The following is a 13,797-nucleotide window of genomic DNA, read 5'->3' as shown; positions in this document are numbered from 1 at the left end:
TGTAATATGCAAATTAATGTATTGGATACTTTGCTTAAATTTGTCACAATGTCTGGCAGTTAATGCACAGAGGAGTGTTGAGTCAGTTTCCTTGAACTGAATGCTCATATATTTTGCTTTCCTGTTACAAACACTGACTGTGGGGATCAGGAATCTGCCTTGCTATGGCTTGTATTTATTCAAGTTGTTCAAAATAACCAATCAGGCAAACATGACTGTTAGAGAGAGGAGTGACAGGGGAAAAAAGTCACATGGTCAGTCTCCTTTGCAGTTTTCAGATGCTGTTGTCTCCCGATGTAAAGAGATCTGGATGAGCTCCCACTGGCAACTACTGGTAAGTGGAACTATCTCTGCTTTTCCTTTGTAACATAAAATTCTTACTAGCTTTACTGTTCTTCTACTTTGTGCTGTTGCAAAGCTGTATTGTATAGTTTCTGTAAAATTTATTTTCGCTTTCTAAATAATGCAAAATAAATGCTTTAACAATAACACTCCGCACTTTTGAAGACATTATCAAAGCATGTGCATTACACGCAGATCTATTGCTCCTCAATAGCTGGGAAAAATTATTTAGATTGTAGTCCCAGTACATAATAGATCACCTTAATTTAAGCATAAGCAGAGAAGGAGTCTGCACCACTCAGATGTAAGCCTGGGGGCATTTCACAAATTTTAGGCTGTGTTTGAAGTGTGAATACTGAGCAGACTCAGGGCTGTGCAGTTTAGGAGAGAAATGTATTGTAATGGAACTAAAGTTCAATAGCAGAGCTGGTTGGGGTGGGGAGGCAATTCGTTTCAGTGAATAGTTTCAAAGGAAACAAAACTGGTTTTACTTTGTTAAAAAACTCTCTCAAAATGTTTCAATTTTTCTATCAAAAGGCTTATTTAAAAATGTGATGCAAACTGAAATGAAACGTTTGGAATTTGCAACCCCTCCCCTCGGTATCTTTCCTTTTCTCCTCTAGAGATGGATTAGGTTTTTTTTTAAAACAACTAACAATCATCCAAAGCACAGGACTTGGTGGTGATAGGGGATGTCAGCTACCCAAACATCTGTTGGGAAGATAGTACAGCAGGGCACAGATTATCCAACAAGTTCTTGGAATCCATAGGAGATTCTCTTATTTCAGAAGGCGGAGAAAGCAACTACGGGAGAGGTGGTTCTATATTTGATTTCTGACAAATAGGAAGGAACTAGTTGAGAATTTCCAAGTGGAAGGCAGCTTGGGTGAATGTGATTGTGAAATGATAGAGTTTCTTATTCCAAGGAAAAGTAAGAGAGAAAACAGCAGAATAAAGATAATGGATTTCAAGAAGATAGATTTTAGCAAATTCAAGGAGTTGGTAGGTAAGATCCCTTGGAAAGCAAGTCTGAGGTGAAAAACAGCTTGAGAGAGTTGGCAGTTTTTCAGATATCCATTATTAGGGGTCCAAGAGCAAACTATCCTACTGCATAGGAAAAATAGGAAATATGGCAAGAGACCACTCTGTCTTAATCAGGAGATCTTCAATGATCTGAAAATCAAAAAGGAGTCCTACAAAAATGGAAACTAGATCAAATTACGAAGGATGAATATAAAAAAACCCCACAAGCATGTAGGGACAAATTTAGAAAGGCTAAAGCAAAAAAAACAAGTTTAAATAAACTAGAGACAAAGGTAACAGGAAAACATTCTATAAATACATTTGAAGCAAGAGGAATACCCAGTATAGGGTAGCCCGTTACTCAGTGAGTGGGGAAAGACAGTAAGAGAAAATGTGGAAATGGCAGAAAAGCTAAATACCGTATTTGATTCAGTTTTCACCAGAAAGGTTAGTGATTGGACATCTAAAATAATGAACATGGAAAATTGTAGAAATTCCAGAGGACTGGAAGATGGCAAATATAGTGCCAATCTATAGAAAAGGGAATACGGACAGCCCAAGGAATTAGACTAGTCAGCTGAACTTCAGTAGCCAGAAAGATAATGGAGCAAGTAATCAAGCAATCAATTTGTAAACACCTAGAAGATAATCAGGTGACAAGTAACAGTCAGCATGGAATTGTCAACAACAAATTATGTCAAAGGAACCTGCTAGCTTTCTTTGACAGGGTAGCAAGCCTTGTGGAAGTAGACAGGGTATATCTTGACTTTAGTATAGTGCTTTTGATCACTGTGGGCAACCTGACAGTTTGTTTATATTTGCAGGGCTGCCCGCAGCTCTCAGTGGCCACAGTTTGCCATTCATGGCCAATGGGAGCTGCGGGAAGCAGTGGCCAGTACGTCGCTGTGGCCCACGCCGCTTCCCGCAGCTGCCATTGTCCAGGAACCGCAAACAGCAACCACTGGGAGCTGCAGGCGGCCATGCAAATGAAAACAAACTGTCTGGTGGCGTGCCAGGATTATCCTGACAGGCTGTGTGCAAGCCGCAGGTTGCCCACCAGTGCTTTTCATACTGTCTTGTATGACTTACTCATAAACAAACTAGGGAAATATAGCCTAGCTAGCGCTACTGTAAGGTGAGTAAATAACTGGTTGGAGAACCGTTCCCAGAGAGTAATCATCAGTGGTTCACAGTCAAGCTGGACGGGTGTATTGAGTGGGATCCTGCAGGGATCAGACCTGGATCCAGTTCTATTTTATATCTTCATCAATGATTTAAATAATGGCATAGAGCAAGGGTGAGCAAAATTTTTGGCCTAAGGGCCACATCTATGTATGGAAATTCTATGGGAGACCATGTATGCTTATGAAATTGGTGTTGGGATGCAGGAGGGGGTGAGGGCTCTGGCTGGGGGTGCAGCCAGAAATGATAACTTCAGGGTGCAGGAGGGGTCTCTGGGCTGGGGCAGGGGGTTGGGTGAGGTTTCCAGCTGGAGGTGTGGGCTCTGGGGTGGGGCTGGGGATGAGGGGTTTGGGGTGTAGGAGGGTGCTCTGAGCTGCAGTCAAGGGGTTTGGAGGGCGAGAGGGAGATCAGGGCTGGGGCAGGGGGTTGGGGTGCGAGAGGGGCCCAGGGGTGCAGGCCCTGGTTGGCATTTACCTTAAGCAGCTCCTGTAAACAGCATCATGTCTGCCCTCCGGCTCCTACACAGAGACATGGCCCGGCAGCTCTGCGCGCTGCCCTGTCCACAGACACTGCCCCTGCAGCTCCCATTGGCTGCAGTTTCCAACCAATGGGAGCTCTGAGGGTGGTTCTTGAGGTGGGGGCAACATGAATAGCCCCCTGGCTGCTCCTACATGTAAGAGCAGGAAGGGAGACATGCTGCTGCTTCCGGGGTCCATGGGACACATGTGCAAAGTGGCCCCTGACCCCACTCCCTGGCTGGAGTGCAGGAGCAGGGAAAGCTCAGACCCCACTCCCCAGTGGGAACTCAAGGGCCAGATAACATTGGCTGGCAGGCTGAATGTGGCCCACTAGCCATAATTTGCCCACTCCGGCATAGAGAGTATATTTACAAGGTTTGCAGATGATACCAAGCTGAGAGGGGTTGCAAATGCTTTGGAGGATACGATTAAAATTCAAAATGATCTGGACAGTTAAAGAAATGATCTGAAATAAACAGAATGAAATCAATAACAAATGTAAAGTATTTCACTTAGGAAGGAACAGTCAGTTGCGCACACATACAAAATGGGAAATAACTGCCTAGGATGGAGTACTGCAGAAAGGGATCTGGGGGTTCTAGTGGATCACAAGCTAAATATGAATCAGTGTCAGACTGTTACAAACAAACAGAAATCCTTCTGAGAGGTATTAGCAGGAGTGTTGTAAGCAAGACTTAAGAAGTAATTCTTCCACTCCACGCTGATAAAGCCTCAACTTGAGTTTTGTGTCCAGTTCTAGGCTCCACATTTCAGGAAAGATGTGGACAAAGTCCAGAGAAGAGAAACAGAAATGATTAAAGGTCTAGAAAACATGACCTATGAGGGAAAATTGAAAAAATTATGTTTGTTTAGTTTGGAGAAGAGAAGACTGAGGGGGGATATGATAACAGTTTTCAAGTACATCAAACGTTACGAGGACGGTAAACAATTGTTCTCTTTAACCTTTGAGAATAGGACAAGAAGCAATGAGCTTAAGTTGTAGCAAGGGTGGTTTAGGTTGAATATTAGGAAGAAACTTCCTAACCATCAGGGTTGTTAAACACTGGAAAAAAGTGCCTAGGGAGTTTGTGGAATCTGCAACTGGAGGTTTTTAAGATCAGGTTAGACAAACAACTGTCAGGAATGGTCTAGTTATTACTTAGTCCTTCCTTGAGGGCAGAGGACTGGACTAGATGATCTCTCAAGGTCCCTTCCAGTCCTACACTTCCATGACTTTCTTCAGTGGACGAGAGGGGGGGATGGAAGGGGTAAGAAAGGGGGAAGGGAGAAGAAAAATGAGAAAGTTTTGAATTCAGTGAGAAATCAGAAAAAAATGAAAGGATTCAATTTTTTAAATGCAGATGTTCGTGTTCAAAAAAGATATTTTTCATCAGAAAACTTTTTACACAAAAACATTTGACCCTCTCAGATATCGACCTGTGTCATTTCCGACAACAGGTGCATGATAAGGAGATGTTGCATTCCTGTTTTATGGAGGAGACAGGGGTCTCACTTGCCTCTGTCCCCTGTGGGGGTGGTTACACAAGCTGTCAGTGAGAGTCATGCTAATGCAGTCTCTAACCTGCAGTATTCCAGGTGAGAGCACCCCAGCAATTTATAATGTCATTGCATTTTCAGTATTGTTTTATATCGTGTTCTTTTGCTTTTTTGTCCACTGTTGTGTATTTATTAGTTAATATTGCAGGAGCAAGATAAAACCCTATTGTGATATGCTCTGTACAAACAGAGTTAAAAGGACAGCCCCTGTCCCAAAGAGTTTAAAATTTAGTTTAAGACAAGATACATTAGTGAGTGTAAACAGCAGGGGAAATGTAAATAGATGGTCAACTCTTCCCAGTGCCAGAGAACCTAGGAGTGAAATCTGGGCACTGGAGGGCAAAGGCCAGTCAGACCAAAGCTGTCTGCTAGGAAGTGGTTGGGCAACAAAAGGACGGGTGCTGAAGAAAATGAGGAAACAACGTATATCTGGTTGGAGAACCTTCTAGGAGGTTTGCGGATGGATAGGGGGGCTTAGTGGAGCTGGGTCACTTGCAGGAAGGGTAAATCAGGCATTAGCAGTTGAGGATTGTGGAACTGAGGGGCTATGATTTAGTTAGTACAATTCTTCTCAGTGCTTGGAGAGTTAAATGGAAAATTTCCAAGGTAAAGCTTCCAAGCCGTTAAATCATAAACGGCTATCACATCCTGTAAACAGTAACAACATTAGAGAGCAGAACATCTGCTTAGAAAGAGCTTGTGAGAGTAGCAAACACAGTGTGTGTGGAGGGGAGATAGGAGGATGGAATGGAGAAGGTCAAAAGGAGGCAGCTAATAGCATAACAGGCAGTAGATACTGGGAGCTGGAGCAGATAACATCCAAGGGCCTTTCCTGCATCAACAGTGATGATATTCAGCCATTCACTGTGAGGTTTGTTTTTTAAAATTAAGTTAGAAGTAAATGTCATGTGCCTGATTCATCAGTGCCACGTAGCTAAGTCAGGGTACATTTACTAAGCCCACAGCAGTGAAGCTTGGAGCCTGGATCGACAGGTTTGAGCAACAAATTGCAGCTCGGAGTAGAGCCCACCTTCCTCCATAGACTTGAGAGTCAGAGCTTCTGCCTAAGCCACAATGTCTGGGCAGCTATTTTCTGTCAACCCAGGCTCTGAGACTTGCTGCTGCTTGCTGGGTAGACATACCTCAGTGGCCACTATAAAGGGACCATTCTAGAATCATGCCTATTTCTCCATCCATTACTGTTTTCTGCTCCACACATGCCCAGACTAATCATTGCCCCCCTCCCCCAACCTTCTTAAAATAGCCTCTCTCTAGGGCAGGGTTCCCCAACGTGGTGCCTGCGAGGGCATCTTAATGCACCCCCATCCTGGCCCCCAGGAGAGCACCCACCAAAATGCCACAGCAGCATTTCGGCAGGGACACCTCTCGATGACGTGCTTGCCGTCGACAAGTGATGTCATCGAGAGGCGTTGCCCCCGAATTTCAGCGGGGACGCCTCTCGTTGACGTTGCTTGTTGATGGCAAGCGACATCATCGAGAGGCGTCTCCGCTGAAATGCCGCTGAAATTTGGCAGCATTTCAGCGGGTGCTCCACCACCGCAGTGTTCCTTCAGCTGGCGCCCGCCAGCCAGAAAAGTTGGGGACCACTGCTCTAGGGGCATGTTTTAAACCCCTTTGAAGTCAATAACAGAAAATATCATATAGCGGTTATATAAATTCATGTTAAACTCACATCTTGAATACTCCATGCAGATGTGGTCAAAAAAGATATATTGGATTTGGAAAAGGTTCAGAAAAGGGCAACAATAATGATATGAGGTGTGGAATGGCTTCCATATGAGGGGAGTTTAATAAAACTGGGACTTTTCAGCTTGTAAAAGACAACTAAAGGGGCTATGATTAGAAGTCTATAATCATGACTGGTGTGAAGAAAGTAAATAAGGAAGTGTTATTTACTCCTTCTCATAACACAAGAACTAGGGGTCATCAAATGAAATTAGTAGACAGCAGACATAAAACAAAAGGAAGTCTCTATTCACACAACACGTGGAACTCCTTACCAGAGGATTTTGAAAGGCCAAGACTACAACAGGGTTCAAAAAAGAACTAGATAAGTTCATGGAGGATAGGTCCATCAATGGCTATTAGCTAGGATGGTCAGGGATGGTGTCCCTAGCCTCTGTTTGCCAGAAGCAGGGAATGGGCAACGGGATGGATCACTTGATGATTACCTGTTCTGTTCATTCCCTCTGGGGCACCTGGCATTGGCCACTGTCAGAAGGCAGGACACTGGGCTAGATGTCCTTTGATCTGACGCAGTATGGCCGTTATGTTCAATTAGACTCTCTTCATTGACTTCAGTGGGCTTTGAATGAGGCCCAGAGTTAGGGGGTTTTGTGTGTAACATAAGTTACTAGTATCAGTGAAAAGACATTTCTTCCTTGTCATTTACTGTAACATAGAAGCTCATTTAATTCCCAGTAGATTCTGGCAATTTCTTCTCTTTTGTGCAGGGCCTGCCTTTCTTCACTATAGTGAAGGAAAAACTTTCACCAGCAGGTGTATTCCTGGAAAACCTACTGGACGGGTTGTGATTGCTGGTAATGGAGGGAGGGGCAAAATGCGGAAGGAGCGTCAATAGATTGAAAGGGTGGGGGAAATCTGAAAACAGCCTTCCAGATTAGAGACCTTCAGTGGCACAATAAGATTGCCAGTGATTGACAGAAACTGACTATCCAACCAGACCAGCTTAAAGATCTCGCTGGAGATCAATCCAAGAGTCACTCAGTCTGTAAGGAGGCCATGTTATCTTGGGATTTGCCATGATGATGAGAATGAATTAACAAAAAATAAATCCCTGAGGAGAAATTCTAGCAGCAGGTGGTTCATATTGTTTCAGATAATCACAAATGATTATTAAAGAAGTTAAAACCTGAAGTTCAAGGTCATAGGGGATTAAAAAAAAACAGGTGCCAGGCATATATAAAAGGGTATTTCCAGGTTAGACTCCACCTGCCAGACACATGTATATCTCTCTGCGTAAGACTATCTATTGCAGTACTAAAGGTTTGTTGAACAGATCAATACAATTTCTAAATGCAGCTGTTGCAGCCTTAAATCCAGTTTCAAGCTGAATTTCTCCTTCAGGTAATGGGGAAAACCCAGTCATCTGTTTACTAAGGGCCTGATTCAATGCTCATGAATGGGAATTGTTCCCTTGACTGCAGTGGGCCCCTAAATACAACACTTAAAAATGGAATTTCAGTAGTGGGCAGGAGGCCTGAAGTTCCCATGTTGGGGCAGGTATGTGGATATAAATTTCTAATTCTTCGTGCATATGTAGGGCTAGAGTCTGGGACTATTACAGTGGCCCATCTGGAGGGGAAGATGTGGAGTTACACTGCTTTGGGACACAAACACTCTCATACATACACTCTGCCCGCACCCCATAGCACCTTGTTGATCCATCCTGCCTCACAGATAGGTGCACTGGGGAATAAGGCCATGGCCACATTTCTCCCCATCCTTTTTGGTGTCATTTCTGCTTTTTGGGTGGTAGGAGAAGAGAGAGCAATTCTTGTGTTTCTCCAACACAGGAATCCCTGTGGAGGTGACTGGGGTGGGTACGGAAATGGTACAAAGACTGGGAGGTTTTACCAACACTATTGATTCTCACAACAGTTCTGATTAGGTAGGGAAATTATCCCTTGATTTCATCTCTGTCTCAGTGACTTAACTTGAGGGAGAGGTGTCAATTTTAGTTGGAATTAGATCCCAGGGGTTCCTGGCCTCTAATCCAGTGCTCAGACCACTGTAACCTTTGGGGACAATTACTAGTTATTGCTGCTGCAAAACATTTCCCCAGGAGGTTGTCAGATCCCCAGGAGCTCCACAATTCCTCTCCTCCCCGTTCTTCAACATCCTTCACTGCTCCGAATGTCCTATGTTGCATTAAGACACTGTTCGACAGAGGAGAGCCACTTGCAGCTCCTACCACAGCCTCTCCTTGTGTCAGCCATAGAACAAGTACGACCATAACTCTGGCCGTGCCTGATTCTAACTGTGCAGCCTTCACATTCTCCTATGGGAGGGATTCGTCTGGAACTGCAGGTCACTTGCAGTGATTGCACTGATCCACTCATTACCGTGTGTGTTGCTGATTTTTACTGTATGTTTCCACAGGGTCCTGCTGGTATTGTACCAAAACGTTACCTGCTAGTGCAGGCCTCCTCAGCAGGATGAGTTACAGAATGATGAGCCAGTGCCTGAGTATGTATAAATTCCTTCTAGTACCGAGACATATCTAAGCATAATATTAGTTGGGCACTGAAATGTGTCAATCTCTGTTTTAAGCCCTTTTTGCACACTATATTCTGGAGCAGCCGGGACCTATCTGACACTTTGTGTAATCTAGATTAGCTTCAGGGCTGCTCCAATTTATGCTTTACTTCCCATGGCCCAACAAGCCAAAAATAGCAGCAGTGCAGGGCAGTTTGCCCATGGTGCTCTTCAATCCCAACAACAGTAGCATCGATGTGGTGGCAGAGTCTTCAGCATGTACTAGCAACCTGAATATATACGTCACCTTGTAATTGTGGGCACAGATTAGCTGCCTATGTCTCCACTACCATTGTTACCCATGTTAGTTAGATTAAAGCTAGCATTAGTATTTGTAGATTCCATGACCAGAAAGGACCATTGTGATCATCTAGTCTGACCTATATAACACAGACCAGAGAACTGCCCAAAATAATTCCTAGAACAGAGCTTTTGGAAAACATCAATCCAGTTTTGATTTAAAAATTGCCACTGATGGAGAATCTACCACAACCATTGGTTGGTACATTGTTCCAACAGTTAAATTACCTCAGGTTTAAAAATTATACTGTATTTCCAATCTGAATTTGTCTAGCTTCAAATTCCAGCCATTGGATTGTGTTAGACCTTTCTCTGCTAAATTGAAGAGCCCATTATCAAATATTTTTCCCCACATAGCTGTTTATAGATATGATCAAGGTCCCCCCCAACCTCCTCTATAAGCCAATTATATTGAGCAACTTGAGCCTATCACTGAGGCATGATTTCTATTGCCTATCTGTGCTACAATCACACCCTCATATTGCAGTGCACACATACCCAGAGCCCTTACTCCAGCTCTACATTGGCTGTGGAGATCCTCTGCATGAAGAGTACCCTCAGGGATTCATTTCTACCCCATTTAGGGTCAACTTTCGCTGCCAGAACAGAACAAAGGGACCTTCATGAGAGTGGGAATCAGGATCTGCTGGTGCAGCATCTGTAAGCATTTCATTCTCTGCACTAGCTCAAGCCCAGCCTTAGGCACACCACTCTGTTTTACTGAGCAGTAACATTCACCAGACTTACCTGAGTATGAAGAACACAAGAACAGCCATACTGGGTCAGACCAATGAGCCATCTAGCCCAGTATCCCGTCTTTTGACAGAGGCTAATGCATCACTGGAACTATAGGTGAATAATTACCACCGCTTGCTTTGGGACCCCACATTTTGGCTCTCTTGGGGTATGTTTTGATCCAAGGCCAGCCCCAAGTGCCTGCGAAAAGTGCTGGGTGGAGAGTACTTGAGATAAAAGTCCTCAGTTTGTTCAGTGAGGGCCTTATTCACTAGTGCTCTCTGTCCTGAAAACTGGCCACAAAGCAGCTGACCAGCTGAGTCCTCTCCCTGCTATCCATTCTGGTAAGGGGACTCCCTGCCAGGCACAGAGGCAGCTTTATTAACTCTCCACTGACATTGGTGGAGCTCCCAGAAGAATGAGTGAGAGGAGGTGTGGCTGCAGCATCCCTATGCCTTGTGAAGTCCCAGCTTGTAGTCAGGCCTGTGGCAGTTAGGGTATCCCTCAGAGCTGCTCTAAGCTACCCAGACAGTTAAACTGATCCCTCAAAACAAATCCTCCGATAAGCACAGGATGGGGAACAGCAGCAATGAAAACTTTTTATGTTAGCCCTTGCCAACATGCCCCAACCCTGTCAGTATGCACTACTTCTGCGCCTGTTCCATTCTTGGCCACCGTTCTGAGGTTACCAGCCTCTGAGATGAGGCGGCTGAGTGGTAAGGGCAATGGACTGCTAATCCCCTGTTCTCTGCATGTATAGGGCTGAATCTTCCACTTTACAACTGGAACAACTTACCAAGGGCTGTGGGAGAGTCACCAGGACTGGCAATTTTCCAATCAAAATTGGGTGTTTTTTTTCTAAAAATAGATGCTCTGGTTCAACCAGGAATTATTTCAGAGAAGTTCTAGGCCCTTTGCCATATCCTAGGTCAGCCGAGATGATCAATGATCCCTTCTGGCCTAACAATCTATGAAAGAAGAGTGCCAGTTGCAGTTCAGATACAGATTCTCTCCCCTGCCCACATCGCCAGAATCCAGGGATGTCTGAATTTGGGATTCTGGCTCACACTTCTCTAAGGAGATGTCTATATTTACGGCAGTGTGTAAAGTACATTCACTGCACACACCCCTAGTACAGCTATAAATAACCGTGTAGATGGTTAGGCACTGCTTAGGCAAACAGAAGAGACCTGGTGGGTAGGTACCCTACATGTTTCTGCATACCCAAGCTGTGCCTCCCCCATCTGTGCTGCAGCATCCCTGTGTGCTCACTGCCAGAGCCTTTCACCCACTGCAGAGAGCTGCCAGAACCTTTCCCTGGTGCTTCCTCTCTGCCAGAGCCTTTCACTGGCACATGTATCTATACATCACAGCGTAAATGCAGCCTGCCTTTCACTGTGGCTTGTAGCTACACATACCCTACATGCCACCAACATATATGAGGCCTAATTGTGATCCAGCCACCTCTCCAGTAGGAAATGGACAGAGAGCAAAAACTGCTTAAACATAAGCCACCCAACCACCATCAGAAAGGTTAATGTTTCATCACAGCCTTTCTGGTCCAGATTCACATTAACATCCCTGAGGAACAGGTCCCCATTACCTTCCCTTGTCCTAGATCCCCAAATGAACATGGTTTCATAGATCTATACTGCATAAGACTAATTAGCCTGGCTCTTCCTGTCTTCTCTTTCTCTCTAGTGCTGCTGCTGGTTTTCCATTGGGCTCCAAAAACAGCAGAAGCCCAAGAACATAGAATTGTTGGTACAGGCTCTTCAGTGCTGTTAACTGCATTGCCCACCCATGACCAAACAGTCATAAACCATATACAGTGGGAATACATAAGTAGTGTCCCAGCTCTCAGTGTTGTGGATTACTATGGAACTGGAACAGAACCTATTGTCTTTAAATCCTATAAAGACAGAGTCATTTTCTATTCATCCAATGGCTCCCTCTTGTTGAAAAACGTACATGAGACAGACAGCGGGACCTACAGAGCTACCGTCAATTTGAACAAAATTAAAGCCAGGCAAACTACACTGCTAGTCTTAGGTAAGTGAAAGAGCAGAAGTAGTTATAAAACAGCTGGCAGCACAGAAAAAATGCCAACTCTCATATCACTACCGTTATTTTCTGGGCAGTCTCACATCAAAGCCATCCTAACTTGACCCTGATTAACTTATGAAAGCAGAATCAAAAATGGTGTAGCTGAAGAACTGAGACACTCTGGTTCTAGCGACACTACACTTGTACATTTTGACCCAAGCAAGATAAACCAATTTTGATTTCACTGAGTTGCACATTAAGGTTCTGCAGCATATGGTCATAACATCCTTTAACCTTGTATATGACACGGAGAAATAGTCTTTCCAAAAGTGGTGGAGACTCCATCTCTGGTAAACTGTATAACCAGACTGAAGAACGTAGTGAAATATATTGTAGGGAATAACCCTAAACAGGTCCCTAAGACTGGGAAGGGAGGGGAATGATAGCTCAGTGGCTTGAGCATTGGCCTGCTAAACCCAGGGTTATGAGGGGGCCATTTAGGGAAGTGGTATAAAAATCTATCTAGGGATTAGTCCTGCTTTGAGCAAGGGGTTGGACTACATGACTTCCTGAGGTTCCTTCCAACCCCAATATTTTATGATTCTCTCAGGATCATATAATTTGAGAACATGAAATTTCAAAATGGGTTAGAGCAAAGGAGTAAGGAGACAAACAAAAACTAATAAGGTTGAAAGACAATGGTGTTAAAAAAAACCTCCCTGGAGACTCAGTATCTCAGAACTCTTGTACTGAGGAGTACCTAGGCTATAAAGATTTAGACATGAGCTGATAAAAATTGGCTTTTGATGTCTACTGAGCTATTAATCAAGCCTAAATCACTGGATGTTAGATGTTGTCAAGGTTCCTTCCCCACTCTGAACTTTAGGGTACAGATGTGGGGGCCTGCATGAGAACCCCTAAGCTTAATTACCATCTTAGATCTGGTTGCTGCCACCACCCAAATTGTTAATGAGTCATTTGGGAAACTCTGTCTACCTCCCTGCGAGAATATCTCCCTCCCAAATACTATAACCCTTCCATGGGTAGCCTTGAGAGACTCCTTCACCAATTCCCTGGTGAACACCTATCCAAACCCTTGGATCTTAAAACAAGGAGAAATTAACCATTCCCCCTCCTTTCCCCCCACCAGTTCCTGGTGAGTCCAGATCCAGCCCCCATGGATCTTAAAACAAGGAAAAATCAATCAGGTTCTTAAAAAGGCTTTTAATTAAAGAAAGAAAGTAAAAATCATCTCTGTAAAATCAGGATGGAAAATAACTTTACAGGGTAATCAGATTCAAAGAGCCCAGAGGAACCCCCTCTAGTCTTAGGTTCAACGATACAGCAAACAGAGGTAAACCCTTTAGCAAAAGGCACATTTACAAGTTGAGAAAACAAAGACAAACCTAACACACCTTGCCTGGCTGTTACTTACAAGTTTGAAATATGAGAGACTTGTTCAGAAAGATTTGGAGAGCATGGATTGATGTCTGGTCCCTCTTAGTCCCAAGAGCGAACAACCCCCAAAACAAAGAGCACATAAACAAAAGCCTTTCCCCTACCAAGATTTGAAAGTATCTTATCCCCTTATTGGTCCTTTGGGTCAGGTGTCAGCCAGGTTACCTGAGCTTCTTAACCCTTTACAAGTAAAAGGATTTTGATGTCTCTGGCCAGGAGGGATTTTATAGTATTGCACACAGGAGGGCTGTTACCTTTCCCTCTATAGTTAGGACAGATGTAGTCCTCAAACTTGTGAAATCATCATCTATCATATAGATAAGCAGATTTAATTGTT

General features: G+C 44.0%; 1 protein-coding gene across 5 annotated transcripts in view; it reads left to right on the top strand.

Moving 5' to 3' along the window:
• Positions 1-286: 286 nt before the first annotated feature.
• Positions 287-13,797, top strand: part of LOC127056475 (hepatocyte cell adhesion molecule-like) — a 33,070-nt gene continuing 19,559 nt past the window's right edge. For all 5 annotated transcript variants that reach the window (XM_050964354.1, XM_050964353.1, XM_050964356.1 and 2 more), the window contains exons 1-4: positions 287-334; positions 7,731-7,886; positions 8,766-8,852; positions 11,658-12,008. In XM_050964354.1, coding sequence (XP_050820311.1) covers positions 8,822-8,852; positions 11,658-12,008 — 382 coding nt within the window. In that variant the 5' untranslated portion in view covers positions 287-334; positions 7,731-7,886; positions 8,766-8,821. The remainder of the gene's footprint in view (positions 335-7,730; positions 7,887-8,765; positions 8,853-11,657; positions 12,009-13,797) is intronic.

This window comes from Gopherus flavomarginatus, chromosome 8 (assembly GCF_025201925.1).
Source record: "Gopherus flavomarginatus isolate rGopFla2 chromosome 8, rGopFla2.mat.asm, whole genome shotgun sequence".
Classification (NCBI taxonomy): Eukaryota; Metazoa; Chordata; order Testudines; family Testudinidae; genus Gopherus; species Gopherus flavomarginatus.
The sequence above is the reverse complement of the archived record's forward strand: the minus strand, read 5'-3'. Positions and strand labels throughout refer to the sequence as shown.